At 37.2% G+C, this 27,044-nt stretch overlaps 1 protein-coding gene across 5 annotated transcripts in view; it reads left to right on the top strand.

Annotated features, from left to right (window-relative positions):
- PPARGC1A (PPARG coactivator 1 alpha) overlaps window positions 1-27,044 on the top strand; it is a 680,601-nt gene that overhangs the window by 646,674 nt on the left and 6,883 nt on the right. For all 5 annotated transcript variants that reach the window (XM_063603745.1, XM_063603746.1, XM_034958375.3 and 2 more), the window contains exons 6-12: window positions 1,501-1,546; window positions 1,656-1,729; window positions 11,405-12,320; window positions 12,885-12,989; window positions 13,143-13,263; window positions 23,645-23,766; window positions 24,109-24,260. In XM_063603745.1, coding sequence (XP_063459815.1) covers window positions 1,501-1,546; window positions 1,656-1,729; window positions 11,405-12,320; window positions 12,885-12,989; window positions 13,143-13,263; window positions 23,645-23,766; window positions 24,109-24,260 — 1,536 coding nt within the window. The remainder of the gene's footprint in view (window positions 1-1,500; window positions 1,547-1,655; window positions 1,730-11,404; window positions 12,321-12,884; window positions 12,990-13,142; window positions 13,264-23,644; window positions 23,767-24,108; window positions 24,261-27,044) is intronic.

Raw genomic sequence — 27,044 nt, 5'->3', positions numbered from 1 at the left:
CATAGCACATAGTTAATATCTGGTTATATTTTCTGTGGAAGTTGTATGAATTATCCTAATTATTAGTTGAGTATCATAAAACTTGGTAAAGTTTCTTCATAAATGGATTCTTTTTGAAAAACTTGTTATATTAGACATACTCAAAAATTAATGTAAAATCAGCTCATTTATCTGTATAAATGAAAAACTGAATCAATGTATCTAATTTGTTGAAGATATGAGCTTCATATTTCTGGATGTATGATATACCATTCAACTGTGTAAATCTAAATCTATAAATTAAATATGCAAATACTATTTATCCAAGTAAGTGTCTAATTTCAGGTTAATTTGGACATGAATAATATTTTCACATTTCAAAAAAATTAATTGCTGGGGTTGATTAATTTACTTTAAAGTCGTTGAATGCAATTTCTTTTGACAATAGGATAAAGGAAACAGAATCTTGGCCAACTCTGTGAGTAACTATTTTATGGCCCTGAAAATATCACTTAGTATCATTGGGTCTCAGTTTCTTCAACCATAAGATAAGAAACTTTATTCTAAAGACCTTTTTGGTTTTGACACTATGATTTTCATTACATAAATAACTACCACTTGACCTTTTGAAAGTAATTATTTTAATGAGAAAAAATTGACATAAACCTACATACACATAAGCATATGCTTATAGATAAGCATAGATATACATAATACATGAATGTATAGCCCAAGTGTGCCTCTCATCATATTTTCCCCTCCTTCTGTTCAAAATACAAGATTGCCACAGAGAAGCAATTGAAATTTTGGGTGAGAAGATTCTTAATCCACCCTTCATTATTGGGAAATGCCTCCTGTAGGAGGTAAGATTCAGAAAAGCACAAAAGGCGGTAGTTAGCCTCTTTGCAAGTCTACACACCTTTCAACTGATTAACATGGTGTTTTACTTTAGTTGTCTATCAGATTTGGGGATCTGAACCCCTTCTAAACCATCTGGATCAATGCCCACAATTTGCCATCATCTCTTAATTAATTTTCAGTGAGTGGAATAGTTACTGCATGAGCTTTGGCCTCATAGAAATAACTATTATCAGGGCTAGATATAAAATTATACGTTTTAGGAGTAAAATCAACTGAATATTCATAACGTTCTGTCGCCTTGTAGTTGCTCTGCTGTTTTCTTGTCTAAACAAACCGTGTACTGTATTCCAAATTAAAACAGAAAACATTATTTCTCTCTGATGGTATGATGCAAATTTTGTATCTGTAACAGGGAGGGTTCATTTTTGGAAAAATTCTATTTTCATATGTGTTTTCAAATGGTAGTTTACTGATGCAAACGCTGTTTGGAATTTGTTTTAGCATAATGGACTTTTGTCTGACTTTGATTCAATATTCAGAGAATTCCTTAGTTTAGTCTTTCAGTTTTCTGGTTGTTTTTCCAACTTGACTGTTGTGGAGAGAAAAGAAATCTAAAAGACACTCAATATTACATAATTAGTTTCTTTTTTTTTTCTTTAGCCAAACCAACAACTTTATCTCTTCCTCTGACCCCAGAGTCACCAAAGTAAGTATTAAGAAATGTAACCATTTTCTGAAAGGGAAGGGGGTTCTAATACATTTGGCTACAGCAACTCCATTTCAGTTTGTTTTTATAAATGTGCCATATCTTCCAGTGACCCCAAGGGTTCCCCATTTGAGAACAAGACTATTGAACGCACCTTAAGTGTGGAACTCTCTGGAACTGCAGGTAAGCCTTATATTTCACTTAGAACTTGTGTGTGTCTGTGTGTATATGTGTGTGTGTGTAATAAGATAATAGAGTGTACTGTCTATGTGGTTAATGAAATTAACAAAGAATACGAAATTGGATAAGAAGTTATCTGCAAATATTTCCAGTTGCTTATTTTAAAAAAAACTAATAAAAAATATTGAAGCGCTTAAAAAACTTAGACTAACTGAAGAGCTTTTAGGCAAACTTCTGAGTTGGTTGCAAATGGTGCCCTTGCACTAAGTGCTTTAAGTTTAGGTACTTGCACCCCACCAAAAAGTGAGTCGTGGGATGTCTAAACAAGAAATTCCTTGGCTCTGGCCATTGCTGATAAGGTTAAAGGAACAGTACATTAAACAAGATGCTTTGAACCAGAACTATGGTGCCTACATGCACCGTGGTCATTGTTGCTAGTTTAATTTCACACTTTGAGTTTGCTAAATTACCTTCTTATGAAAGGTCTAATGCATGATTGCATGACTTGGTCAAGCAGTAGAGTAGTTAATTTCATGGTGTAGATATATAGTGTATGTGTGTGCAGACTCACACATATGTACATATATACATATTTTTATAGGCATGCACACATAGACACAAATCTTTACTTATAAGCATATACTTAACATCATTTCTTAAATACATACATAACACTATTTCTTAAATACATTATAACTTACATATATGTTTAGGAGTAGCTTTTGTGTGTATATATGATATGCAATAGAGGCCTTCTTATCTGACCAGTGAGGACCAGCAATTGGTGGGTTTATTAAAAAAGTTGATTCAATCTTATACTGTTTTATTTTACCTTTGCTTAAAACATAAAAATATACATTCAAATATTACAGTTTTGGTAGAAGATGGAGATCTTTACCTTAAGCTTATTTTTTACTATTTGGGTGTCTATTGATTCATCTTTCTTGTATAAACCACACTAATATATTATTATATATACATATTATAGATGGTAGCCACTTTTTATTGCTTGCTCCTTGAAGGAAAAGATTACAGACATTGGTATGGTAGTCTGAATTCTTCTAGATTTTTATAATTTTTCAAATATTTTCCAATTCCACCCATCCACAACTAGTTTGATAACACTTCTTTTAGCAATTACCTTTTTTGAGTTTTTTTTTTTTACAGGAATATTTTTCCACACTCACATTTCATTCATTTACAGGAGATTTTACCATCTTACATAATTTCAATCACCAGTACAATGCACATTAACTATTTAGTCTATTGGGGTACTGAGACACATTGATAAGTAGCATGAAAGCAAATATTATTTATTGGATATGTTCCACCACCTTCTAACAAAGGTAGGCCCAGAAAGCAGTTTCTAGTTTGTTGAGTGTGATTGTAATAGCTGTACAGATATAAATTGGGGAAGCTGAAGTAAAGCCCAATTGCATTATGTAACAGAAGAGATTTAGAGCTTTGGAAAGCAAGGAGATGAGGACTTGAAAGATGCTGAATGAGGCTAGAAGGTAAAGTTTGGAACCTTCCTGGAGAATAACATAAAGAGGAGATTGAGGGAGATTTGTTTTTTCTCTAGAGATATTCTGGGCTTGAAATGCAATGCAACGTATAATGTCTACAATTGTCATCTCCTCTAAAAATCTTCAGCAAAATTGGTCGCTTAGTAGTGTTTGAAGATTGTGACAAACACTAATTGTACCTAGAAAGATTCACAAAGGGAGAAAAAGAGTTATCAAAGGGAAAACACTGTAGCATAGCTTCAAGTTTAAAGACATTGATTGGCCAAAAGAGTTTTTTAAAATGATAAAGGCAGTTAAAGGACTGACAGAAATATTTAGGCAATACTATCATCCTAGTGAATGACAGAGGTGATCCGTGGAAAGGAATGTGGAGGAAATTAAGCTCTCCATAGGCTAACCTGACTTGGAGAGCCTTCAGGGAAAACAAACAAACAAAAAAAATGCACAGATTTTGAAGCATAGGGGTGGAATGGAGAGAAGATGTTGATGGAGCAGAAGCAAGAAAGCAGGAAACCAAAGAGATGCTCAGATGACAATGAATTTGGCAAGGACTGTGAAATCAATAAGCAGCTACAAAATGGCATGCACACTTTCCCTCCTGGATCTTTTGATTGCTAAGACTCTTTTCTACATCCTTGATCTCTTGTACACCTCAGTTTCCTCCATTTCAAAGTCATATTCATAACTACTGATAAAATTGTCTACTCAAAAGACTAAAATATAGGTTGAAAAATAAAATTGCCAGTATGCAATCATTTTTGACACACAAAAATGGAATTTTATGTGGTTCGATCTGAAGTAAAACAGTTTATAAGCAGCAAAGCTTCAATTAAAAGTAGTATATCGCGATTTTAAAGAGCAGATGGCATAGCTTGGTGAAGTTTACAAAACCTTGGCTTGGATGTTGGGCAAACCCAAGTTTAAATTCTGAATGACCTCCCATCTAGTGTGTGGCCTTGGTCCATTTACTTAACCTCTGAAAGATTAGGATTCTTATGCATGATATGAAGATGGTGACAATACCTACATCTCACTGGGTCAGTGTGAGGATTAAATGAGATAAAATGTGAGTGCCCCCTTATTATATAAGTACTCAATAAATATTAGATATTTAATTACTAATTCTGAGTTAACTTCATTTGCAGTGGTCGTTGTACCTTACTTCTTATCTTTCCAACTTTTGACTGGTTTCACCTCTTCCCTTTTATTGCCCTTGCTGTGTATCCTCTTTGGCAATCTCATATATGAAGTTATTTATTCTTTTTCTGTGCCTCCCCCACCCCCCACTATTTTCACATCAAATTGAACAAATACTGCTTTTGGTGTAGGTATGGAATTTACCAAATCAAGGCAGAACACTCACTGATTTGAGATTCTCTCAGCAACAGCTGCTTCTATGACTACAATTTCTGGCAATTAGCACTCCGTAAATAGGTACTTCACATACAGTATCTTCCTTACTTTCTGCCCATTTCATTGTTGAGGAAAGATTTATACGTTGACACAAGCTATCTAATGGACTCTGGGTTCAAAGCAGGTCTGCCTGAAGAGAACTTATATCTCTTTCCTGAAGTCTGAATTTTAAAGATAGTAATTGACATATGTTATGTTAAATAGGCTTCATTGCACTTGCCAAGTGTCATTGATTGGTACTGTCTGCCAGGAGCATCGTGTTGAGAAAGATTCTAAGGCCAAGTCTGTGCTCATGGGGAATGTCATGATCAATTAGTGATGTCTACCATAGGTGCAGCAGGTGGGTGGCAAGGGTAGAAATAGCATTTATATTGGTAGTTTGTTGATCCTTGGTCTACAGGCTTAATCAGTTTGACTGCAGCAGCAGAAGTGACCCAAGCTTTGGCTCAGGCCTTCTGGTGTCTTCTTTTTCTTTACTCTCACAAATTTTTGTGAAATTTTCCAAATGTTTAAGTGGAAATGTAAGGAGTCAACAAAATTCTAAGACCTCCAGAATAATGCCTCTGCCCCATCTGCAGTGTCTTTGAGAAACAGGAGGGATGAGATAGGAAGTTTGCTTTATTAGGTATTGCCAGCTGGTCTGACTTCTTTGTGATTGTCCTAAACTAGCTCATTTTGGCTGATAAAAAAACTCTTCTCTTTTACAGGTGTAAAAACTAATTTGATTTCAAAATAGCTGTTAGTAAAGCAAGATGAGAGAAAAGAGAAGGCTCTTTTGGCAGAAGGCATTTAAATCTATTGCATATGGAGATTTTCAGAGTGCTACACTTTTTTGTTTCTGAAATGGGAATGGCAAAGCAATGTCAGCTCAACAAGGTGACGGTTTTAACCACAGACACGAAGGAATTTGGGTAGGGACCAAAGTGACTGACCCCAAAATTTTATGTATATGTATATATAGTTTTTATTTGTTATTACTGTAAACATTGTAACAGCAGTAGAACTATTTTATAACTGATAAAATGAGAAGAGCAAAAAATATAATCAAATGTCATCACCCTAAAACAAGTAGGCCTTCATAATTTTTTTCTCCATTGATATATGTTTTTCCACATTATTTTCATCAGAGGGGACATGTGATTTGATGTTATTTATTTTTTACTTAATTTTTTCTCTACGCTTTAATCAGCAGTCATTCAAAGTGTACTTTAGTAGACTCAAAAAAACAACAACAAAATACTCATTAACCAATTTGTAACTACCACTTTTATGTCGAATTTTACATTGCCTTTGTGGACTCTCAATTTAAAAGTTCATTTTGCTGGAAAAATGTACTGACAAACAGCATAAATATTGACAAACGGCTGTAGCCTTTTGGCATACATACTCCTTGTGTATGTGACATATCTTTGGGAAAGTGGACCAAAGTAAAATATGGGTAGTTGTCGGTAGTTTTAAAAGGAAAAGCATAACATCAGAGAACTGGAAGGTGATTTTGACAGGCCACATAATCTATTCCTGTGCTTCAAGAATCTAAGAAAGGAAGACCCAACAAATTCTTTTTACAGCCCATTCCAATGCTTGGCGACTCTTACTGTCAGAGATTTCTTCCATATTTCAAACATATTCTTCATTTTCTATTTTCAATTTCATTCTTTTTGACCCAGTGTCTATAATGACAATTCCTTTATTCCTAATTTTTCTTTTCTGGAAATGGTACCATCCTATTTCTTGTAAGCCAAGGATAGCAAAGGAATTTTCTCTCCCACATCAGCTTTGGGGTTTGGCAATAGCCACCTGAAATGCCAGGTTCCCCTTACTCATCCCCTATCCCAGCTCTGTGGGGAATTTACACACGGGTCAATTAATGATATCTTCATCTTCCATGAGCAAGAGTTGGGGAATTAGGCTTATGTCATAGGAATGTTCTGAAGCTTTTCTCCAAGGCCAGTTTGTTACCCAGTAACCAGGGGTGATAGGAGAAATACTTAAAATGTACTGAAGGCAGGCCACTCCCAAATGGACTGTGGCCAGCCAGAGGACCAGCAGGGTCTGTTGGATAGTCTTCTGTGCCAAGTGTGAACACTTCAGTTGCTGGGTCTTGTGGAGCTCCAGTGAGTCCTGGGGAAGTAGGTGCAGAAGGAGAGAACACTAGGGCAGCTTTTATCAACTGAATATTTTAACAACTGCTGTAGAGGTAACGGTTGGTACTCAGTGAATATCAGCTTTCCCTCTGCACTCTTGACACCCACTCCAAATTCATGAGGCCTGAAATATGTGAGTAGGACAAGTCACACACCTCTCTTTGCTCAGTCTTCCTATTTTGGTGTGTTTTTAAGCAACTTAGAAACTCATCTCCTAATTTTTTTTTTCTTAAATACCTGAATTGGCATGCAACATATGCAAAATCCCACTGTTAAACAAACTTGAAAGTAAGTTGCAGATTTTGCAGTAGATTCTGCAAAATGTTATAAACTCCAAAAAAAAAAAAAAAAAAGATGCCATTAGTGAATAGCACATCACAAGAAACAGAGCCAGGGACTCACCATTTATCAGAGTCATTCAATTAAACAAACAAACCCAAAAGAAAACTCCTCCAAGAAAATCGTTTCATAGCGATAATGAAAAACAAAACAAAACTTGTCTTTGCCTTTTTTTTTTTAAATAAAAGGGCTGTTTAAAAAGATGACTGTAGAGTATGTACCACTTCTCCCAGATTTGCTGTGCAGAAGTGTGTAAGTGTGAGTGATGTAGAGGTGCTTGTTTATTATGGAGCACATTTCAATGCAGTAATCATAAATATTGCTAAGGTTGTGCTCTGTTGAAATATGACCTACATACTCTTGATTGTTTGTGTTATGTGATTTGTCTGACACCCATTACATTCTGGGTAATAGCAGCCATTTGTTGCTCTGCACAGCAGGCTCTTTTGACAAAAGAAAATAGGCGGCAATAAAAAAGCTATAGTCTGAATTACATTCTGCACCGAGCTGCACTGCTGAGAGTTTGTGCAAGTGTGTTAACAATGCTCGGAACTGCCTCTTGTCAGCCTTCAGCCTGTAATGGCCATCTGTCCTCACATAAATCTGTCAAAACCTGCTAAGTTCAAGAGAGAGCACGGAATATACCTTGTACTGTCAACACCAAAATGTACACATTCCCCAGAAAATCAACACGCAGGAAATAATCCAGAGGTTATGGGAGGCATTAGCACTGTTGATTTGGGCTTGTGGCATGAAATCGAGAGTCCAGAGATTAGTGGGAAGATGAGCAAAGGTAGTGGCATCAAGGGACTGAGCACTGACCTCCCTCTTACTTCAGGGGGGAAAGTTTTGGGTAGCGGAGGTGAGGCTAGAGAAATAACAACTAGTTCAGAGGCAGCAAGGGGTGGCCTGTCTCATCAGCAGCTCTGAAAAGTTTAACACTATGTTAAAAGAAAGAAACATACTTCTTGCACCTTTGTTTTGTTTTGTTTGGCTTTGGGTCTCAACTGTATCTGGAGATAGGCTTTCCATTAGGGAGGCACTTGGTGATAGGAAATCTTGTCATCCGTGAGATTTCTCAATCTTGCTTTGAGATATTCTCTGGTTAGAGATGTTTCAGTAAACAATGAAGGGTTTAGGGAATTAGCCAAATTATTTTTCTCTCTCCATCTACTCACTAATCTTGAAATATCTTCCATTCAATAAGCAAGTATTACCTATTTGTTTCAACAAATGGTGCCCGCAGAAATTTCCAGCCCTTGTATTTTTACTCACAGGGCATATTTGATGGTCTCTGGGTGTTTCCATCAATTTTAAGTGTATATGCAGAAAAATATACTTATGTCAAATTTTAAAGAAGCGCTTTTCTATTAAAATCGATTGTGAAGTCCCTGGAGGCTGAGTCCCTGAAATAGCAGTATCTGGTGTCATATCCAGCACATAGTAGGTGTTCAACAAATGTCTGTTCAATGGCCACAGGCTGTCTAATGTGTGACAGAGGTAAAAGGCTTTGTTTTTAACTCAAAGAAAGTACAATCAAGGTGTCGCCACTCCCCAGAGCAACTTGAGAACCAGTTATTTAAGCGATAATGAGCTTAGGTACTAGGACAAGGGTTTCAAATTTTCAAGACTCAGAAGGATTTCTATATTTGAAATCCCTAGATACCTGAGCTATTTTTAGAACCAGTCTCTCTTTAATAGTGGCCTAATTTGGCGTTCCTGAAGTTGAAGGTTTCTTTTTATAAATCTAAAATATCTGTCAAGATATGTATACCTGAGAGTACAAGGTGGCGTGCGGCAGACACTCTAGGGCTGGGGTTCTCAGATGTGGCCTGTGAAGCATCTCATTAAAAATGTTTACCCAGTTTCCCAAGTGATTCTTGGGCTGCTGAAATGTGAGACCCACGACTAAAGGAGAATCTAGAAAAAATAAAATTAGTACAAAATAATAATGCAACAAATGTTCCCAAGCAACATCCTGCAAAGCGCTTATAATTGATTTGGAAAGACAAGATATAATTCACATTCGAAAAGAGATAAGCAAAAATGTATAGTAATATGTGATTGGTATCAATAGAGGGATCCTGACAGTAAATTACTAAAGAAGTAAAAATTACCCTAGCTTGGGGTGATCATGCAAAGATTTACGGAGTTGGATATGAGGATGTAGAATGCCATTTCCTCCAATTCAAGGGCTATGTCATTGGACATATTTGATTGGTATTTACTCAGCAAAGAGAGATTATTCGTCATTATTTCTTTAAGTATCTTAGGCTTCTAGGAGGAATATTTGAGAGTGTGCTTTTTTTTTTTTAATCTTGCTGGGAATTGCAAGTGGTAATTGAAGGTAGCATGTAGAAGAAATCAGTATGCATGAATAAGGCAGTGCAATTCGTAAATAAAACAAGTGAAAACGGAGAGAAAAGATAAGATTGACCAAATAGGAATTTATTAGGTTGAGTAAAAGACATACTTATCTATGAGAGAGGAAACAAGAGTTGAGTGTGCCTCAGTGGCACAGATGTTTCATTCAGTCATGTAAGTCACTTCCTTTGCTACAGCAAAGAGAAGGGCAAAGAGCCATCCAAGAGCAGCTGTTAACAAAGGGAAGCCTTTTTGAGACTCAGGTGTGACCATGAGTGGAGTACAGTGTCCCATTCACTTTGTGTTTGCATTTCTCTGTCTTTCTGAGATTTTCTGAGTTGGAACTCTGCAGTCAAACCACCTTGCATTTGTATACCTTTTCTTCTCTCAGGGAGAATTAGCTTTGAATAATAAAAATTGCCAAATATTGGTGTAAAATATTTCACTTTAGAGAAAACATTCATTCTTTCCATTTCTTAATTATAAAGTAGGAGAGTGAGGCAGCATCTTCCTGTTCATATCAAAATTTCATGTGGCTTTCTGTGACCTACTTGGCTCTCGATATATGTGTGTTGTGTATGTCTGTGTTTATTTTTTTTCCAGCAAGGTAGCATTTTTTTCCTTGCAACTTGCCTTAAGTCTAACCCCAGGCTTGTTAGCAGACTTGAAGTTCTTTTTGCTGAATGGTATTCACCCCGCCTCCTAAATAGAAAATGTATTGTAAACTAAAATGCTCCCTTGTAAGCGTAAACTCATTTGAACTCCAGCCTGCCCTTCTTCAAAGTTCCTTGGACTCTGGAGCCACTTGACAATGGTTCTTCCTCGGCACAAACGGATGAGTAGGGCTTACTTGGGGGAAAACTCAACAGAGGAAACTACTATGCTTCACGGACTCTCCCACAGTGGTTTCTGATGAAATGTTCTGCCCTCCTATAGAAAAGCAGAAAGAGCAACAGCTGATGGCTGTTCCTCTTTCTTCCTTTTTATTTATTTAATTAGTTAGCTGCTGAAGCTTGGCTGAGTTTCAATCCCTCAGTCTCATAACCCTCCCTTATGTTGTGCTCTATATAAAATGGTCAGCTGGCACTGCGATATTTAGTGTTACTGTTCACTTAGGTTTCTGTTGCAGAACCATATTTTAGACAGAATGTATTAGTTATGCTTACAAGAATGTATTATACCTACATTAGCCATGGTTTACTAGGTTAATGAACTGTGGCGACAAAGAATCACTGCTGTTAAGTTGTAGAGTTGCTCTAGGTCCCTGCATTTGGCTGTCGTATTTCACTGAACTTACTTTGAAGTTGCTTATGTCACTCTCACCATTGCCCCATATTTCCTGTCATCCCATCTTTTTTTTTTTTTTTCTTCTAAGTTGCTTAATTCCTTGGCTCCAAGGGTAGATTCTCTTGATTGGACAAAGACCCCTGAGCTGCTTGCATCCTCTGCAATGTTCTTTGCAGACAAATGCTACCAAGGCTATTCCGTGATTCCTCAGTCTCACTTTGTTAATTTTCCATAAAGCAGCCCATACAATCCCCTTGAAAATGCAAGCTTCGGTAATAATGCCTAGTTCCGTGCAGGCCAGGGGTGATGCATTCATGTTTTCTGGGAAGCAGGATTTGTTAGCGTTGGTGTTTGAAATACAAAAGATCACAGCCTCCTGCTCAGCACGGTAGATCCATCTTTTCTTGGTGACAGAGGCTTAGGGGATGAGTCAGTTTTTCAGGCCTTGTCATGAAATTAGTTTCCTTCTTCTTCACTCAGTTTGAACCCTTGTCTGAAATCTTGGAAAAATTAGAAACATGTGTCTTCGCATTTAAGAACATTATCTCTGTCTCTTTTCTCTTTCTCTCTCTCTTTTTTTTTTTTTCTTTTAATTTTTGCCTTAGGCCTAACTCCACCCACCACTCCTCCTCATAAAGCCAACCAAGATAACCCTTTTAGGGCTTCTCCAAAGCTGAAGTCCTCTTGCAAGACTGTGGTGCCACCACCATCGAAGAAGCCCAGGTACAGTGAGTCTTCTGGTACACAAGGCAATAACTCCACCAAGAAAGGGCCGGAGCAATCCGAGTTGTATGCACAACTCAGCAAGTCCTCAGTCCTCACTGGTGGACACGAGGAAAGGAAGACCAAGCGGCCCAGTCTGCGGCTGTTTGGTGACCATGACTATTGCCAGTCAATTAATTCCAAAACGGAAATACTCATTAATATATCACAGGAGCTCCAAGACTCTAGACAACTAGAAAATAAAGATGTCTCCTCTGATTGGCAGGGGCAGATTTGTTCTTCCACAGATTCAGACCAGTGCTACCTGAGAGAGACTTTGGAGGCAAGCAAGCAGGTCTCTCCTTGCAGCACAAGAAAACAGCTCCAAGACCAGGAAATCCGAGCCGAGCTGAACAAGCACTTCGGTCATCCCAGTCAAGCTGTTTTTGACGACGAAGCAGACAAGACCAGTGAACTGAGGGACAGTGATTTCAGTAATGAACAATTCTCCAAACTACCTATGTTTATAAATTCAGGACTAGCCATGGATGGCCTGTTTGATGACAGCGAAGATGAAAGTGATAAACTGAGCTACCCTTGGGATGGCACGCAATCCTATTCATTGTTCAATGTGTCTCCTTCTTGTTCTTCTTTTAACTCTCCATGTAGAGATTCCGTGTCACCACCCAAATCCTTATTTTCTCAAAGACCCCAAAGGATGCGCTCTCGTTCAAGGTCCTTTTCTCGACACAGGTCGTGTTCCCGATCACCATATTCCAGGTCAAGATCAAGGTCTCCAGGCAGTAGATCCTCTTCAAGGTAAACCTTGGCAAAACCCTAATAACACAAAAGGTGTTCCTAAGAAGTAAAAAATAAAATAAAATACAAATAAAAATTTGAAATCTGCAGCCATTCTGGCCCCTGACCACTGCAATTCTGGCACTGCTGGAACTAACGAGAACGTTGTTACACTCACATCTCTCTCCATGTTCTCTTAAATCTGTCAGCTCTGAGCACAGTGCCTTGAGCCAGTCCTATCAGAGAGAGCAATTTGTTAAGAAACTTGCTCATCCAACTTTTTCCATTACCTGGAGAGCTGCCCTGTGCCAGGATAGTAGAGATCCATGCAAGATAAAGCTGACAGTGTACCAGACCTGGTGCTCAGTGTTAACATCAATAAGAGACTCTGAGAGAGAGCACATCACTCCCAGCCCTCTAAGTTGACTAGATGATCACAAACTGTCACTGGGAAATCTCCCTAGTAGCTAGGAAGAAAAAGCCAGTCTCTGTAATACAGTGTCCCAGAGGATGCTCCACAGTGCCGATAAACTTGGGTTAAGTGGCAGTTGCAAATGCCCTTTTTGCTTTTCTCCTCTGGTGCAGATCCTGCTATTACTATGAGTCAAGCCACTACAGACACCGCACGCACCGAAATTCTCCCTTGTATGTGAGATCACGTTCGAGATCGCCCTACAGCCGTCGGCCCAGGTAATGAGGCATGTCATTTTCCTTTGGCTCCCTTTATCCCCTCCTTGAGATGACAAGATATTCTCCAAAACCCTATACCCCTCCCCATATTATTATTCATTTTGCTCATGAAAATTGAGGTGGTTGACTTAGTGATAAAGTTATGTTTCCCAGGTATGACAGCTACGAGGAATATCAGCACGAGAGGCTGAAGAGGGAAGAATATCGCAGAGAGTATGAGAAGCGAGAGTCTGAGAGGGCCAAGCAAAGGGAGAGGCAGAGGCAGAAGGCAATTGTAAGTGGCCTGGAGCTCACTTTTATTTTAAAGTAGGGTTTCTTCTTTTTCTGTGTGCTTTTTTTGGTGATAGATTAGAAAATAAACAAAAGCTAAGTCTTTGTTAGAACAGGCCATTTTCAGCCTTTTGGCTTTAAAATATCCATAAGTCTTTGGTCCCCATTGACCTAATTTATTGGAAAACAAAATGTTTAAGTCAGTATATTTCTCACTCACAGTTTCATTTTGAAGTTCATTACTGTTTTCACCTTCTGTTTTGAAAAATGGAGGGAGTAGAGATTTTTTTTTCAGTCAGATATTTGTTCTTTCTGATCACAGGATAAGTTTTTCTTTCTGTTTCCTGTTACTTCTCTCTTTGAGAGGAAAATGAGGAGGGATTGCTATCTCGTTTCAGTTTTTGTCTTTTTGGCCAGCAGGAGACTTAAATTGTCCATGAAGAGACTGAGTTCAAGTTGGATTTAAAGGAGGCAGTGGAGGAAGAGTTGCTAAGAAAGTCATCATTTCTGGCCAGGCACGATGGCTCATGCCTGTAATCCCAGCACTTTGGGAGGCCAAGGCATGTGGATCACTTAAGGCCAGAAGTTTGAGACCAGCCTGGCCAACATAGGAAACAGGAAACAACATAGGAGACAGGAAACCCTGTCTCTACTAAAAATACAAAAATTAGCCAGGCGTGGTGGTGCATGCCTGTAATACCAGCTACTCGGGAGGCTGAGGCAGGAGAATTGCTTGAACCAGGGAGGTGGAGGTTGCAATGAGCTGAGATCGCACCACGGAACTCCAGCCTGGGTGACAGAGTGAGACTGTCTCAAAAAAAAAAAAAAAAAAAGTCATTTCTTCTGCATCATGGTCGCCATCTAACTGGGTAATTGACACACCCACATTTCTTATGAACTACTTTTCAATGACATTTTATGGATTTCAGCACCACTTACCAGGGGGTATTATATTAACTTGACATATAGACAGTGCTGACCCTTCTGTGTAAAGATCCACGTTATGTTATATTTGTTTGCTGTCTGAAGATCAGTCCTCATTTTCAGCAGCTGCTGACTAGTGGGTAGGCTTTACCCCAACTCCCTACCGCGGTTTATCAACCTAGACTTTGGATGGCAAAAATAAGTCAGTCCAGTTGTCAAAATCCAGCCCATGCCCATGGTAGACATTCCTAATCGATAATGGAACTCTTTCCCATTGAGCCCCCTCAGAGCCTTACGGTCTTTTCTGACATGGTGCTCTAGGGAGCCATGACTAATCAATGAGATATAGCACTGCTTTTATTCAGTGCAGCTGCTCCCTGTGTGCTAGCCACTCAGAGTTAGCTCAGTGAAGATCAGCTTTTGACATATCTTGCATCTAAGCTAGCCAAGGCTTAGGGAAAAGATTTTTGACTGTAAAGGTTAGATTTATGTGTTATCTTTAAAAAAACTCACTAACATCAACACAATTTTGCAAAAGCTATATAAAAGAGCTGACTAATGGAATCAAAATCAAGCATTGGCCAACAGTTACCAGCTGGAGGAAAAAGGTTAAATGAGAGATTTGTTCAACACAGGCACTTAAGGAGAAATAAGTGAGAAGTAATTGAACACTTAGGTCAAAGTTTTGGAGGGTTTGCTGCCATTTAACTTTGAATCTACCTAAGACTGACTCAAAGGCATTTTGCAAATTACAACAATTTGCCTCATTTTTCTCAACTTCCAAATGAGCAGTGATATTAAGATTTGCCAAAGTGTCATTAGTTAACACTTACGAAGACTAATGAAAATTAAAATTCAATTTTTCTAATATCACTGTATTTAATTAATGGCCTATTCAATAATTATAATAACTCACATTTATATAGTGCCATATAATTTACAAAGCCTTTTAATATGGCACATTATAATCATTACAAAAGAAAATCATGCTGAGCGAACATGTAGGAAAATGATTATTTTGGTGTTTGCAAATTTATATTTTATAAAATCCTTCATTTTTCCCCCAAAAATAGGACATTAAAGAGAAAGATTAATAGTTTCATCATAAATTTGCTTATATGGCCATGACACAACACAGTTATAACTAAAGCCAGATTAATATTTTAATCAAAAGCATGTAAATAAATTATGTGTTTATTTTATGCCTTCTAAAGATGATTAAGTGCCAGATATTAATAAAGAAAGGAAGGGAGGTGTCTTTTTTGTTGCTAGTTTGGCCCTTTACAGATAGAGCAAGTAGTGTCATTGGTCTAGATGAGACAAAATCACCCTGAGGGTCACCAGCCTCAGCTTGGAAGCAGATGCTACCCTGTTGTCCCTTTGTGTTACAAATGTTGACTAGTTCCTCTGTTAATTCTTAGATGAAAGTAATCTGTATCAGTTCTCTTCGAAAGAGCACTTGTAATACAAGTGTCAACTTGATTTTTATTAAATCATTTTACATTAACTAGACATTTGTGAGAATTTTGGCTTTAAAGTTCGCTTTTGTTTTTGAAAAGTAGATTGAAGGAAACCTAGAACATAGAGATTGTTTACCAACAGAGTGAACTATAAGTGATAAGTGCTTAATAAAGATTTGGGACTTACTGTTTAACCAATTTCCACTTGGACAATTACATGCTGTTTCTATTGAACATGAGTGAAAGCTCATAGCTCTTTCTGTAATAAATATTTGCCATTTGGTTGGGATATAAAATTAGGAAAGACATCGTCCCTGTATCCAAGGAGCTTCAACTATACTGGCAGATAAAAATACACAAACAGGCAATACAGTGTGATAAGTGCTATTATAAGGGGTGCATCTGTGGCACTGTTGGGGTGGTATATTGGGAGCATCCAGATGTATATATGAAGGAGAACATCCTCAGAGAGGGTAAGACTGATCCAAATCCTAAAGGGAGAAAGGACAAAGATTTTCTCCACCTGCAGCATCCAATATGGTAGCCTTTAGCCACACGGTTAATTTGATTGGGCCATATTAAGATGCACTGTGTGATTGGATTTAGAAGACTTAGTATAAAAAAATAGTGTAAAATACTTCATTTATCTTTTTATATCAATCACAAATTGATATAATAGTTTGGACATGTTGAGCCCAATACAATATATTATTAACATTGAATTTTTCATATTTTTACTTTTTAAAATGTGGCTCTTAGAAAATTTTACATGACATACTGCATTGTATGATTACTGGACATTGCTTTTTTAGACAGAGGCTATAGCTTATACTAAGTCTCTAAAAAAGAATAAGGTATATTGAGAAACTACTAGTCATTTAATTGGAACACTGAGACACAAGAGGGGCAAGAAATAAGTCTAGAGGGAATGGTGGAAGATAGCCTAAAGGGTCCTATAATTCATGTTAAAGATTTTGAAAGCTATCTTGAAGGCATCATGGAACTATTTAATGAGTTTACCTACATGAATTTTTTTTTATTGATTCCCTTCCTCCAAATAGTTAGCTTTCTAGTACCATAATGCATCCCCAAAGTATATTTTTATGGACTTGAGTGCAGGGATACATGCAATGATTTTTAACTGATTTGAAACAATTAGCTTGAAAATTCATACATAGAAGAGCTAAGGGAACAAGGACAGTCCAGACTTAAGTTGGTCAGGTACATGATGTTCTTTCAATGTTTGAAACAACCTTAAAGTAATGAGTAAGAAGCAAATTACATTTAAGATATCTTGGGGTCAGTGTTGGGTTATTCATTAATCAAAGCAATCATATATTTAGGGAACCAGAAAAACAGAGACTCCAAAAGGCAATGAAAAAAAAACCTTCAGAAATTTAATAATTGTTATTTTACAAAATTAAAGTCATCTTTTTAACCTTTGTCTGCATTACTTCTATTTTGAGTTCCATAAGTAGGAGGTGTTTTAGGAGATCTATAAACTTTTCATTGCTTATGTTTCTAAAATCCTATTTCAGCCCAAGTTGAGTGAGCCAAATCCAAAAACAAAGAGAACACTAATAATTAGTAATTACCAATGCAAAATCTTATATTGTGGTTGAATGTTACCATTGTTTCAGTTGGCACTTTCCTGTAATTTCCATCCTGACTCTTTCTCAAAAAGCAATTCACTTTCTGCCTTTCTCAGACTCGTAAGCTTGAAATAATTCAGGTTATATTGGGACTCTGCAAACCAGAGTTTAGTACTTAATGTCTAAACTGTCACTGCTCTAATTTCTTGTGGAGTTCTAAGTCCAACTCCATTTGCAATCTGTACAGTTTTCTGCCAGAAAACATGATAATGGGATGTTAATTTAAAGGGCAAATCTAGACATTGTGATATGGCTCAGCACTTAAAACCAAAACTAGATGTGCTCAGGCGGCAATGACTGCTGCTTCACTTCTCTGTTGGTCAGTGTCCAGCTCAGAAGCCAGGGAGAGTGTAGTACTGCTGATAATTTTAAACTTCTTCCAAATGAAATGAAAAAAATTGTGCAATTACTCAGAGTTGTTTTTTTTTTTTTTGAGATGGAGTCTTGCTCTGTCTCCCAGGCTGGAATGCAGTGGCGCAATCTTGGCTCACTGCAAGCTCCACCTCCTGGGTTCACGCCATTCTTCTGCCTCAGCCTCCCGAGTAGCTGGGACTACAGGTATCCACCACCACGCCCGGCTAATTTTTTGTATTTTTAGTAGAGACGGGGTTTCACCGTATTGGCCAGGCTGGTCTCAATCTCCTGACCTCGTGATCTGCCCACCTCGGCCTCCCAAAGTGCTCAGAGTTATTCTTTTTTGGAGAAAATGAAATAGCTTTCTATGCAAGCCTCTTTAAAGAGATATTTTGTGTGGGTGAGTATATGTTATATTGTGACTCTAAGTTCAATATTTAGAAATATTCAGTTTTATGGAAAGATGAATAATTATAGAGATCTGCTATACAACATAGTACCTATAGTTAACTATGCTATTGTACACTTTAAAATGTTGAGAGGATAGATTTCATGTTATTCACACACACACACATACACACACACACACACACACACACACACACACACAAAAGAAAAAAACACAACACAAGGAAATTTTGGAGGTAATGAATACATATAGTACCATGATTGTGATGATGGTATCAAGGATATAGGCATATGTCCAAACCCATCAAAATGTATATGTTTAATATGTACAGTTTTTTGATATATCAATTATGCTTCAGTGAAGCTTTTTTAAAAAGTAGTTATGCATACTCTTATTCTATAATTTTCATGTTTTCTGACTTACCAGTATGTTTACTTGCATGTTAGCTTTTATTTGCATCTTACCTTTTAAGTAGACTAACCTGGACTTATTCACATTAACCAGCCTTAGACACTAAGCAGGGATAGTAGCACACGGTACGTGAATGGGGGACACTTTGGACAAATTTAATGCTACAATTTTGTTTTTTCTCTAAGAACATCCCCTAGTAGTAGGCATTTATTGACTACCTAATGAATTAGGTTAGATAATCAATATTAACGGCAAGAAAGAAAGACACTTTTCAGCATTTTTTAGAATCTTGGTATATCTTTCTATCTGTACCTTTCCATGACCCTCCACTGCACTCACCTCTTCTTTTAGTTGGAATACACCATACACTCAATTTATAATATCTTTGCAATTTTTGAGGCAGTCAGGTTACAGCTAATCTAGGAATGAACACTAGTATTTCACTGCCAAAGTTGATATGTAGTTTCCTTAGCATAGAAAAAAAGATTTTTACATTATTCTGACTTGCAAATGTAGAGAGCTGAAATCTACATTATATCAAGCTCTTCCTTGTTACCTAGCTTAAAGGACATTTTAGAGAGATCACCCATTAAAAGCATTAAATGCAGTACTTGGCATAGATAAGAGTTCAACAAATGTTCATCTCTCTACTACCTTCTGTCTTTTCTTAGTCAAACCCCTTTTATCAGGAGTAGTTTATCTGATGAGAAACAACCACTGTATGTTTTCCTCCAGTAACTGGGAAGCTCTAGACTCTTTTGATAAAGATTTTAGTAATGTGAAGTCAGTTAATTCAGTCAGTTTTTTGTTTCTTTATTTATCCCCCATGTTTTGGTATAGTGAGGATTTACTATAGATGTTAATGCAATGTAAGTCTTCAATTTTATTATCCACCCCATCAGCATACCAGCTTTTGTGAAAACTGAAGCTAAAAGTTATTTGATAAATGTACCATCCTCCTCAATAGTGAAAACTGGTCCGAAAATCATTTTTCAAGGAGCTGTTTCCAAAGGTTTAGAGTTCCTCCAAGCCTTTAAGAAGTTGAAAATGTTATTAAGCATTTTGATTTCTTTTCCTTTCATCTCCTGTTTAGAAATTAATGTCTTGAAAAATTGGCTGCAAATGTTAAGCTTTTTTAAAGATATGAAATCTATTCATCTGTCTAATACAACTGCAACATGTTTAAAAGAATCAGTTCTTTGCTAGACATTTTGGCCAATCTTAGAAAGATTTTTGTCTTTGCTTTCTAGGCGTTTGGATGCCTTTTATTTTCATTTTTAGCAGTAGGAAAATCAAGCACTTCAATAATTTTCTCAAATAAGCCTTTCAACATGTATTCAATCTCTGATCTTTGTAAGGTAGTGAGGCATGGCCCCATTCCTGTGTTGCATAAAAAGAGATGGTAGAAAAATAGGTAATTCAAGTAATTGTGGAACACCCCTTCGGTTTCCTGTTTCTCCCCTCTAGGTTATATCTTCTTTTTACTGTAGAATGTATCAGTATCCATTATAAAAGGTCCTCTGGTTTATATTTTGTATGGGATCGTTGTTGCATACAACTTCGTATAAAGCTGCAATTCAGAGACTGTCCCAGTATGTCTGCATATGGGCATACATATGGTCGATTTTCGCTTTAACTTCAAATTTCCTTGAATACATAGGCTGTGTTTATTCCCATAATGGTAGTTGAGCAATTTCTTTGCAATGTCTCAATTTCTTTCTCTCACTTCTGCACTTCCCCCTCCTCTCTATACAGTAGTAACTTTTCTAAAAGGCTCATTAAAAAAAAAATTCCTTAACACCCGTGAAAGCAGGCACCAGGAAATTTAAGTTTAGATAACAGTCCCATCACATTTGGCTGTTTGACTAGAGCTGGCTGCATAAGTAGAATGGAATGTGGTGTTATGATTCCCTTGCTCAAGTGTGTATCGATGGTCTGGGATGTGCCTCTTCATCCATTTCTACTTTCTGACTGCCAGGATGTGCTCGGTGCTCTGAAGTGGCACAATCACAGCCTTCAATTGAGACATACAATCTACATGGAAGGGTGTCAGGCAGCCTGCACGGGTTACTCTGCTTCATCTGGTCATTTATTTAGTCTCAATGCTATTGTTCGTAGAGTTCTGTTTTACCAACTGTTTGTTATCTCCTACCTTTGATTTTCAGAGGTGATTTTTATGAGTGAGATTCCTGCAAACATGTAGCTACTTCTTACACTTACATCTGTAAAAACAAATTATGGAAATCTTTGTTTCTTCACTCAGCTGAGCTACCTGAGCAAGGTTTTTTTTTTTTTCTGTGATAAAACACCAAATCTAACTTTCCTTCTCCTTTGTATTGGAGAGTCTCAGAGAAGAAGGACCACTCTTAGGCATCTTTGATGTAATGAAGGGAATGGGATAAGTGTTCAAGATGATTAATTGATTAGTAACTGATTGATTTTACAGCAGATATTCATTGATAGTCTGTTATGTTTTGATGCTTTGTTTAAAATACAGTTGTGAATAGAACAGATATGGTCTCTACTGTCATGAAGCTTTTATTATCCTGGGGAAGTGGACATTAAACAGTAGATAAACTATTAATTACAATTAGAAAGGAGAGTCTTCCATAAGAGCAACTAATAGGAATTCTGACCTCACTGCAAGTCTCAGAAAAAATGTGATTGTTGAGCTTAAGGTTGTTGTAGACAGTGTGTGTATGTGAGAGGCTTGGGAGTGGTGCAGTGTGAATAGGGTGTCCCAGTAGCAGGGAAAGAGCATGTGCAAAGGCTTTGGGAAGGAAGGTGCACAGTATATACTAGACTAATAGAAGCTCAGTGTGGCTGGAAAAGAGAGTCACAGAAAGAATGCGATATAAGAGATAAAGCCCATGATGACAACAGGCCCAGACCATACAGGGCCTTGTAGGTCTTGTTAATGATTTAGGTCTTTCATTAAAAGTTATGAGAAGCCATTGGAATATTTTAGAAGTTAATGGACATCATTGGATTCCTGTTTTCTTAGCGAAGACTATCCTAACAACAGTGGAAGAATAGATTGGAGAAGAATAAACATGGACACAGATCCAAGTTAAGAGATTGTTTGTTATACTAGTCCAGAAAGAGAAGCTGGAGGCTTGGCTTAGGACAATGGAATAAAGAAAATAGATGATGGAGAGATTTAGGGGATAAAAATTAATAGGACTTGAGTGGTTAGACATGTGGAGAGGACCAAGAGAAAGGAGTAAAGGGAGGTAGTTAAATTTCTGTCCTAAATAACTGGCTAGATGGTGTTCATTTCACTAATACAAGAACATTGGGAAAAGAACCAAATGGGGAGAGGGCAAGGCTGGAGGGTTGGGCTTCGGTAATGTTGGTGTAGTGTGAGGTTCCTCAGGCACAACCAACCTGAGATGTCAAGTAGACAGTTGACTATTTGCACCTGAGGCTCAGATGAACTTACTTTCCTAATAAAAAATAGAGGCAAGCATGTTACACGTGGTAGAATAAGACCAGACATTGGTAAGCTTATCATCCAGAAAGATATAGGGTCTGCAAATTGTTCAGTTACATTTCACAAATGCTTGTCGGGTGCCTACTCCTTACCAGATTCTTGGCCAAATACTGGGCATAAGAAAAGGAAAACCATTCAGTAAATAAGAAAGGGCATTTTTTGCTTTCAGCCCTAATTACTCTTTTCATCACCCAAGACCAGGGACTCTCAGTACATCCAAAGAAAACTCTTGGGCAAGCTAAGTCTGTACCTCAGTTCTCTGCTTCTAGTCTTTGCTTCGACCTAACTTAAATCTCTGCAACCTTAAATTCATTTTATCATTGTTTGTCCTTAGTATACATACAAACTAGTTGGTGAGCACATTCTTTATATTAACTCCTTATGTTCTTAAAACTTTGAGAGACATCATAATTTTTGGCCTTATCTTCTTGGAACAAGAGGTATAGGATTGCTTCTTACACTAAGAATGCATTTCTGTGCTTTAAAAAAAGAATTTATCCTCAGGCTATAAAATATTATTCCTGTATTTTGTAGGTTATAAATTACTGATGACTTTCAGATTATGATGATATTGACTCCACTTGTGAAAATTAGGCCACACCCCTCTAGTCTGTTCCTAAAATAAGACTAGATTTATTGGCAAAGTGAAATTTATAGCCTCTTTTATTTAGCTCTTATTCTTCGGAGACTCATGGCTTAAAATGGCCTACATTTTAAGACTGTATTTCTTAAATTATTGTCTTTGGACCACCTGCATCAAAATAGCTAGGGTGTGCTTGTTAAAAATGAAGGTTGTAGAACCTTATCTTACATTTTGTTTTTAGTACAACTAGATAAAGCCCAATCATTTGCATTTTTAATCAGCACCCCAAGTAATTTTTATGTATAGTAGAGTTTAAGAACCACTCTTTTGAGGATGTCAGAGTTTGCTCATCTCAGTATTAGAATTCTGAGTTAATGAGAAATGTAATAGTTTTGTAAGCCAGGTCAGTTTCATAACAATTTTGATTCATAATCAAGTCACAAATGTTCAAATATTTAATAGGTATTGTTCCATGATTTGAAAAAAGAATGCACTATACAGATTTCTTTTCTAACACATCAAGTTCATCTGAGAGTAGAACAGAGACAGATAGGAAAGGTAGAAAAGAGTAGAGGTGAAGAGAAGAATCTATGTGAGCAAGAAGAGATTGATACTGAAGAAATGGAAATACTTGGTTCAAATGTAGTCTTTCCTTCCATTGTAGTGTATGTTTTGCTCTAATTGCCATGCTCAGTGGGGTTTCTTATGCACGATTGTACATTTATGAATGTTTCTAGAGGGTTAGCTTTTTTTTTTTTTTTTTTTTTTGAGATGGAGTCTCGCTCTCTTGCCCATGCTGAAGTGCAGTGGCACAATCTCAGCTCACTGCAACCTCTGCCTCCCGGGTTCAAGCAATTCTCTGCGTCAGCCTCCTGAGTAGCTGGGATTGCAGGTGCCCACCACCACGCCTGGCCGATTTTTGTATTTTTAGTAGAGATGGGGTTTCACCATCTTGGCCAGGCTGGTATTGAACTCCTGACCTCATGATCCACCTGCCTCGGCCTCCCAAAGTACTGGGATTACAGGTGTGAGCCACTGTGCCCGGCCGAGGGCTAGCTTTTTTCCCACTCCAGAACTCTCTCCTTCCTTCCCCCCATAGGAAGAGCGCCGTGTGATTTATGTCGGTAAAATCAGACCTGACACAACACGGACAGAACTGAGGGACCGTTTTGAAGTTTTTGGTGAAATTGAGGAGTGCACAGTAAATCTGCGGGATGATGGGTGAGAATCTTCAAGATTATTTCTTGTTTAGAAGCTGACGTATGTAAAAAATTATGGCCATAAGATTACTGGGATGGGAGTTGCCAATGTAAGTGCTTTGACAGATGACATGTTGAGTTCAGAACCTTATTTATTTTCTTTCATCCCTGTTTATTAATCTTTCTAGTTGAGATTTCCTGTCCCAGAAATAAGTATTTAGCTGCTTGACAGGACAATCACACTGATAAATGGATTCAGTGGCTCAGACGTTGGCACCAGAGAAGTCTCACAAAGTAGAAAGGGTTACAGTCCCATATGCTAATACTTCTTAACCAGCTTTGAACTTTTCTTTGTCCGTTGCAGAGACAGCTATGGTTTCATTACCTACCGTTATACCTGTGATGCTTTTGCTGCTCTTGAAAATGGATACACTTTGCGCAGGTCAAACGAAACTGACTTTGAGCTGTACTTTTGTGGACGCAAGCAATTTTTCAAGTCTAACTATGCAGACCTAGGTATGGATTTTATTGTACGTGGAATGAGGAATCCATAATGTAGAGCTCAAGATGGGAGCAAACATAATCCGTAGGCACCTTGGGTTGAACCATCACTTTATTTTACTAAAGGGAATGTTTGAATACAGATTTTTAAGAAAAACGTATAAGACAGTTTCAGAAGAAAGGGGCCTAGGTTTTGGCAAGAAAGGACAGAAGTAAATTCTTTGTACTATCTACTCAGGTGCTGAAAATTGTGGTAGGTATGTATGTGGATATTGTGTGTTTCCACATGTGTTCATGATTTCTGTATGTGTGTTGTGTGTGCATGCAGCTTTATATTTTGTGAGTGCATGTATTGTGTGTATCTCTGTGGATATTGTGTGTGTTGTGTGAATATTAAACATGTATGTGTGTAGTATTGTGCTTTGTGTGTGCGTGTGTTATGCAGATGTGTGTGGCTATCATGTGTCTTTGTGTGTGTATGTATGCAGGTATTGTATGTGTCTACATGTGTTTATGATTCGTGTGTGTGTGTGTGTTTGTAACCTGATTTTGCCTTCCAGGCCTACCCTGAATCCTTTCACGAACCATAGCATTGCCATCATTGTTTTATGGAACAGAATATGCAAGTCTCATTTTTTCTTATTATTTCACAGACACTTAGAAATATCATCATTTTCTATGAACTACAACTAAGAGAGAAGAAAATTAAATTTCATATACTAAATCACACTCTGCTTTCTTTAAAAAAAAAAAAAAAGAAAAAGAAACACCTGTTATTTGTTGAGTGCTTCCATATGCCAGACACTGTGCCAGGAGCTTTGAAAGCATTTTCCATTTAATTGCTAGAACTATCCTATGAGGTGTATATTATTACTATCATCCCCATTTTACAGATAAGGAAACTGAAGCATACATAATATTAATTTTTCCTGTTATAAAACCTGTAGAGACTCAAGGGGTAAAATATGGTAAATATAAAAAGGTATTAAGAAAAAAATTAAAATCATGTATCAGCCTGTCATCCAGGAATAACCACTATTACCAACGAAGTGATTTGCCTTCCAGTATTTTGTCTCAGCATGTCTAATTTCTTATAGTTGAATTTATATATATATTGATTTATATATATATAAACTTCCAAATTCTACTTTTCTCAATTAATATATAAATTCATGTTCTGCTGTGACTCACAAGATTAAAAATAATTTATTAACATACTTTAATGGTTGTACAGTATTTTGCTGAGTGAATAGTACCATTATATTTAGTCATTACATTATAGCCAAACATTTAATTTTTAATTTTTCAATATTATAAATAATGCTAAAATGGACATCTTAATTTCCTTTCCAATTTTAATTTTGTTCCTTTGCATGTCATTCCCCATCTAATGTGTGCATTGTACGCCTTTAAATTATTTGAGGAAGGAAAGTGACAAGTGTCTTGTGCATATGACATAATTATATTAAATTTATTTGTAATATTTATCATGAAATTAACATATAAATCTAGTCCTCATCATTATTAGATATCTATATGCACTTTCTCTGGGTTGGTAAAAAGAAGGAAACAAATACAAATACAGGGATTTGTTTTCTTCTGTCCAACGAAGGGATGTCTTCCCGGAGTAATTGATACAGGTGATGTGCATTGTTCACAGGGAATATGCTATAATTCACTCCACAAGCTAAATAGATAGTAGGAAGCAGTGGAGAGGCAGGTGACTGTTAGAGAGATAGCAGGCTAGGGATGAAAATATAGAATGTGGCAAGTCATTTGTTCAAATGTTGGCTGATAAAAACAGTCAAGACGGATTGAAGTCTTGAGTTGATTTGACTTATTTTCTTCAGTGATGAAGGCCAGGGTGTTTCTAGTCTCTCAAAACATCTAGAGTTTAAAATAAGCTACCTAGAGGGGCCTTTAGATCACGATTCATCACCGGTAGAGAGGGAGGATTGGATGGTATTTCCAAATTGAACTGGAGCCTCCTTGAAATATTTCTAAGAAGGATGCTTCCTCTCTCGTTATCTCCCTGCCTAGCCGGCAGCAATAGAAACTTTGCCATTGCTAAGCTCGCTCTGTATTTTCTGAAAAGTATGTTTGATGTGCATTGTAGTAGCATGGATTTTTCCAATTCCCTCAAGCTGTACGATGGCACAAAGGTAGTTTTTTTCTGAGCTCCATCATTGTATAGTCTGAAGAGGCCAGGCTTTGGAATCCTGCAGACCTGGGATTGAAATCTGACTTACCACTGCCGTTGGGCAAAGAATTCAACCACTTCAGTTCTGCTTCTTCATTTGTAAAATACCATATAGTGTTATTGTGAAGATTAAATAAATGTTTGTGATGCTATTAGCACGTGTCTGGCATAACATAGGTGCTCAATAAATAGTGGCTATGGTTATAATTTAAAATGATGGGAATGAGAAGTTAGAAGTGTAAAGTCATTTTAAAATGGAAGAATCGACTCTGGGAATCAGCTTTGGAACTCAAAACATTTTTCCTGTGTCTTGTCTTTGTTCCCTGAAGAATTCAAATATTCTTGTGCTCACCATATTTAGTGTTCATGCACACTTCAGGGCATAAGAATATACTGGACTCAGGGGTTAGGAGCATACACATATGTCACAATAGTAAAGCAAAAATGATGTGACACAGATTAGTTTTACCAAGACAGGAAAGTTACTTATCATTCTAGATAGATTTAACCAATTTTCTTTCTGTTTACTTGCTCCCCCAAATTAAGTTAGCTTATACATCCTATTTCTCTACTACTGAAACTAGATAATGGTGACTACA

This window comes from Pan paniscus, chromosome 3, assembly GCF_029289425.2.
Source record: "Pan paniscus chromosome 3, NHGRI_mPanPan1-v2.0_pri, whole genome shotgun sequence".
NCBI lineage: Eukaryota > Metazoa > Chordata > Mammalia > Primates > Hominidae > Pan > Pan paniscus.
Note: the sequence above shows the minus strand (reverse complement) of the source record. Positions and strands in the feature narration are given on the sequence as shown.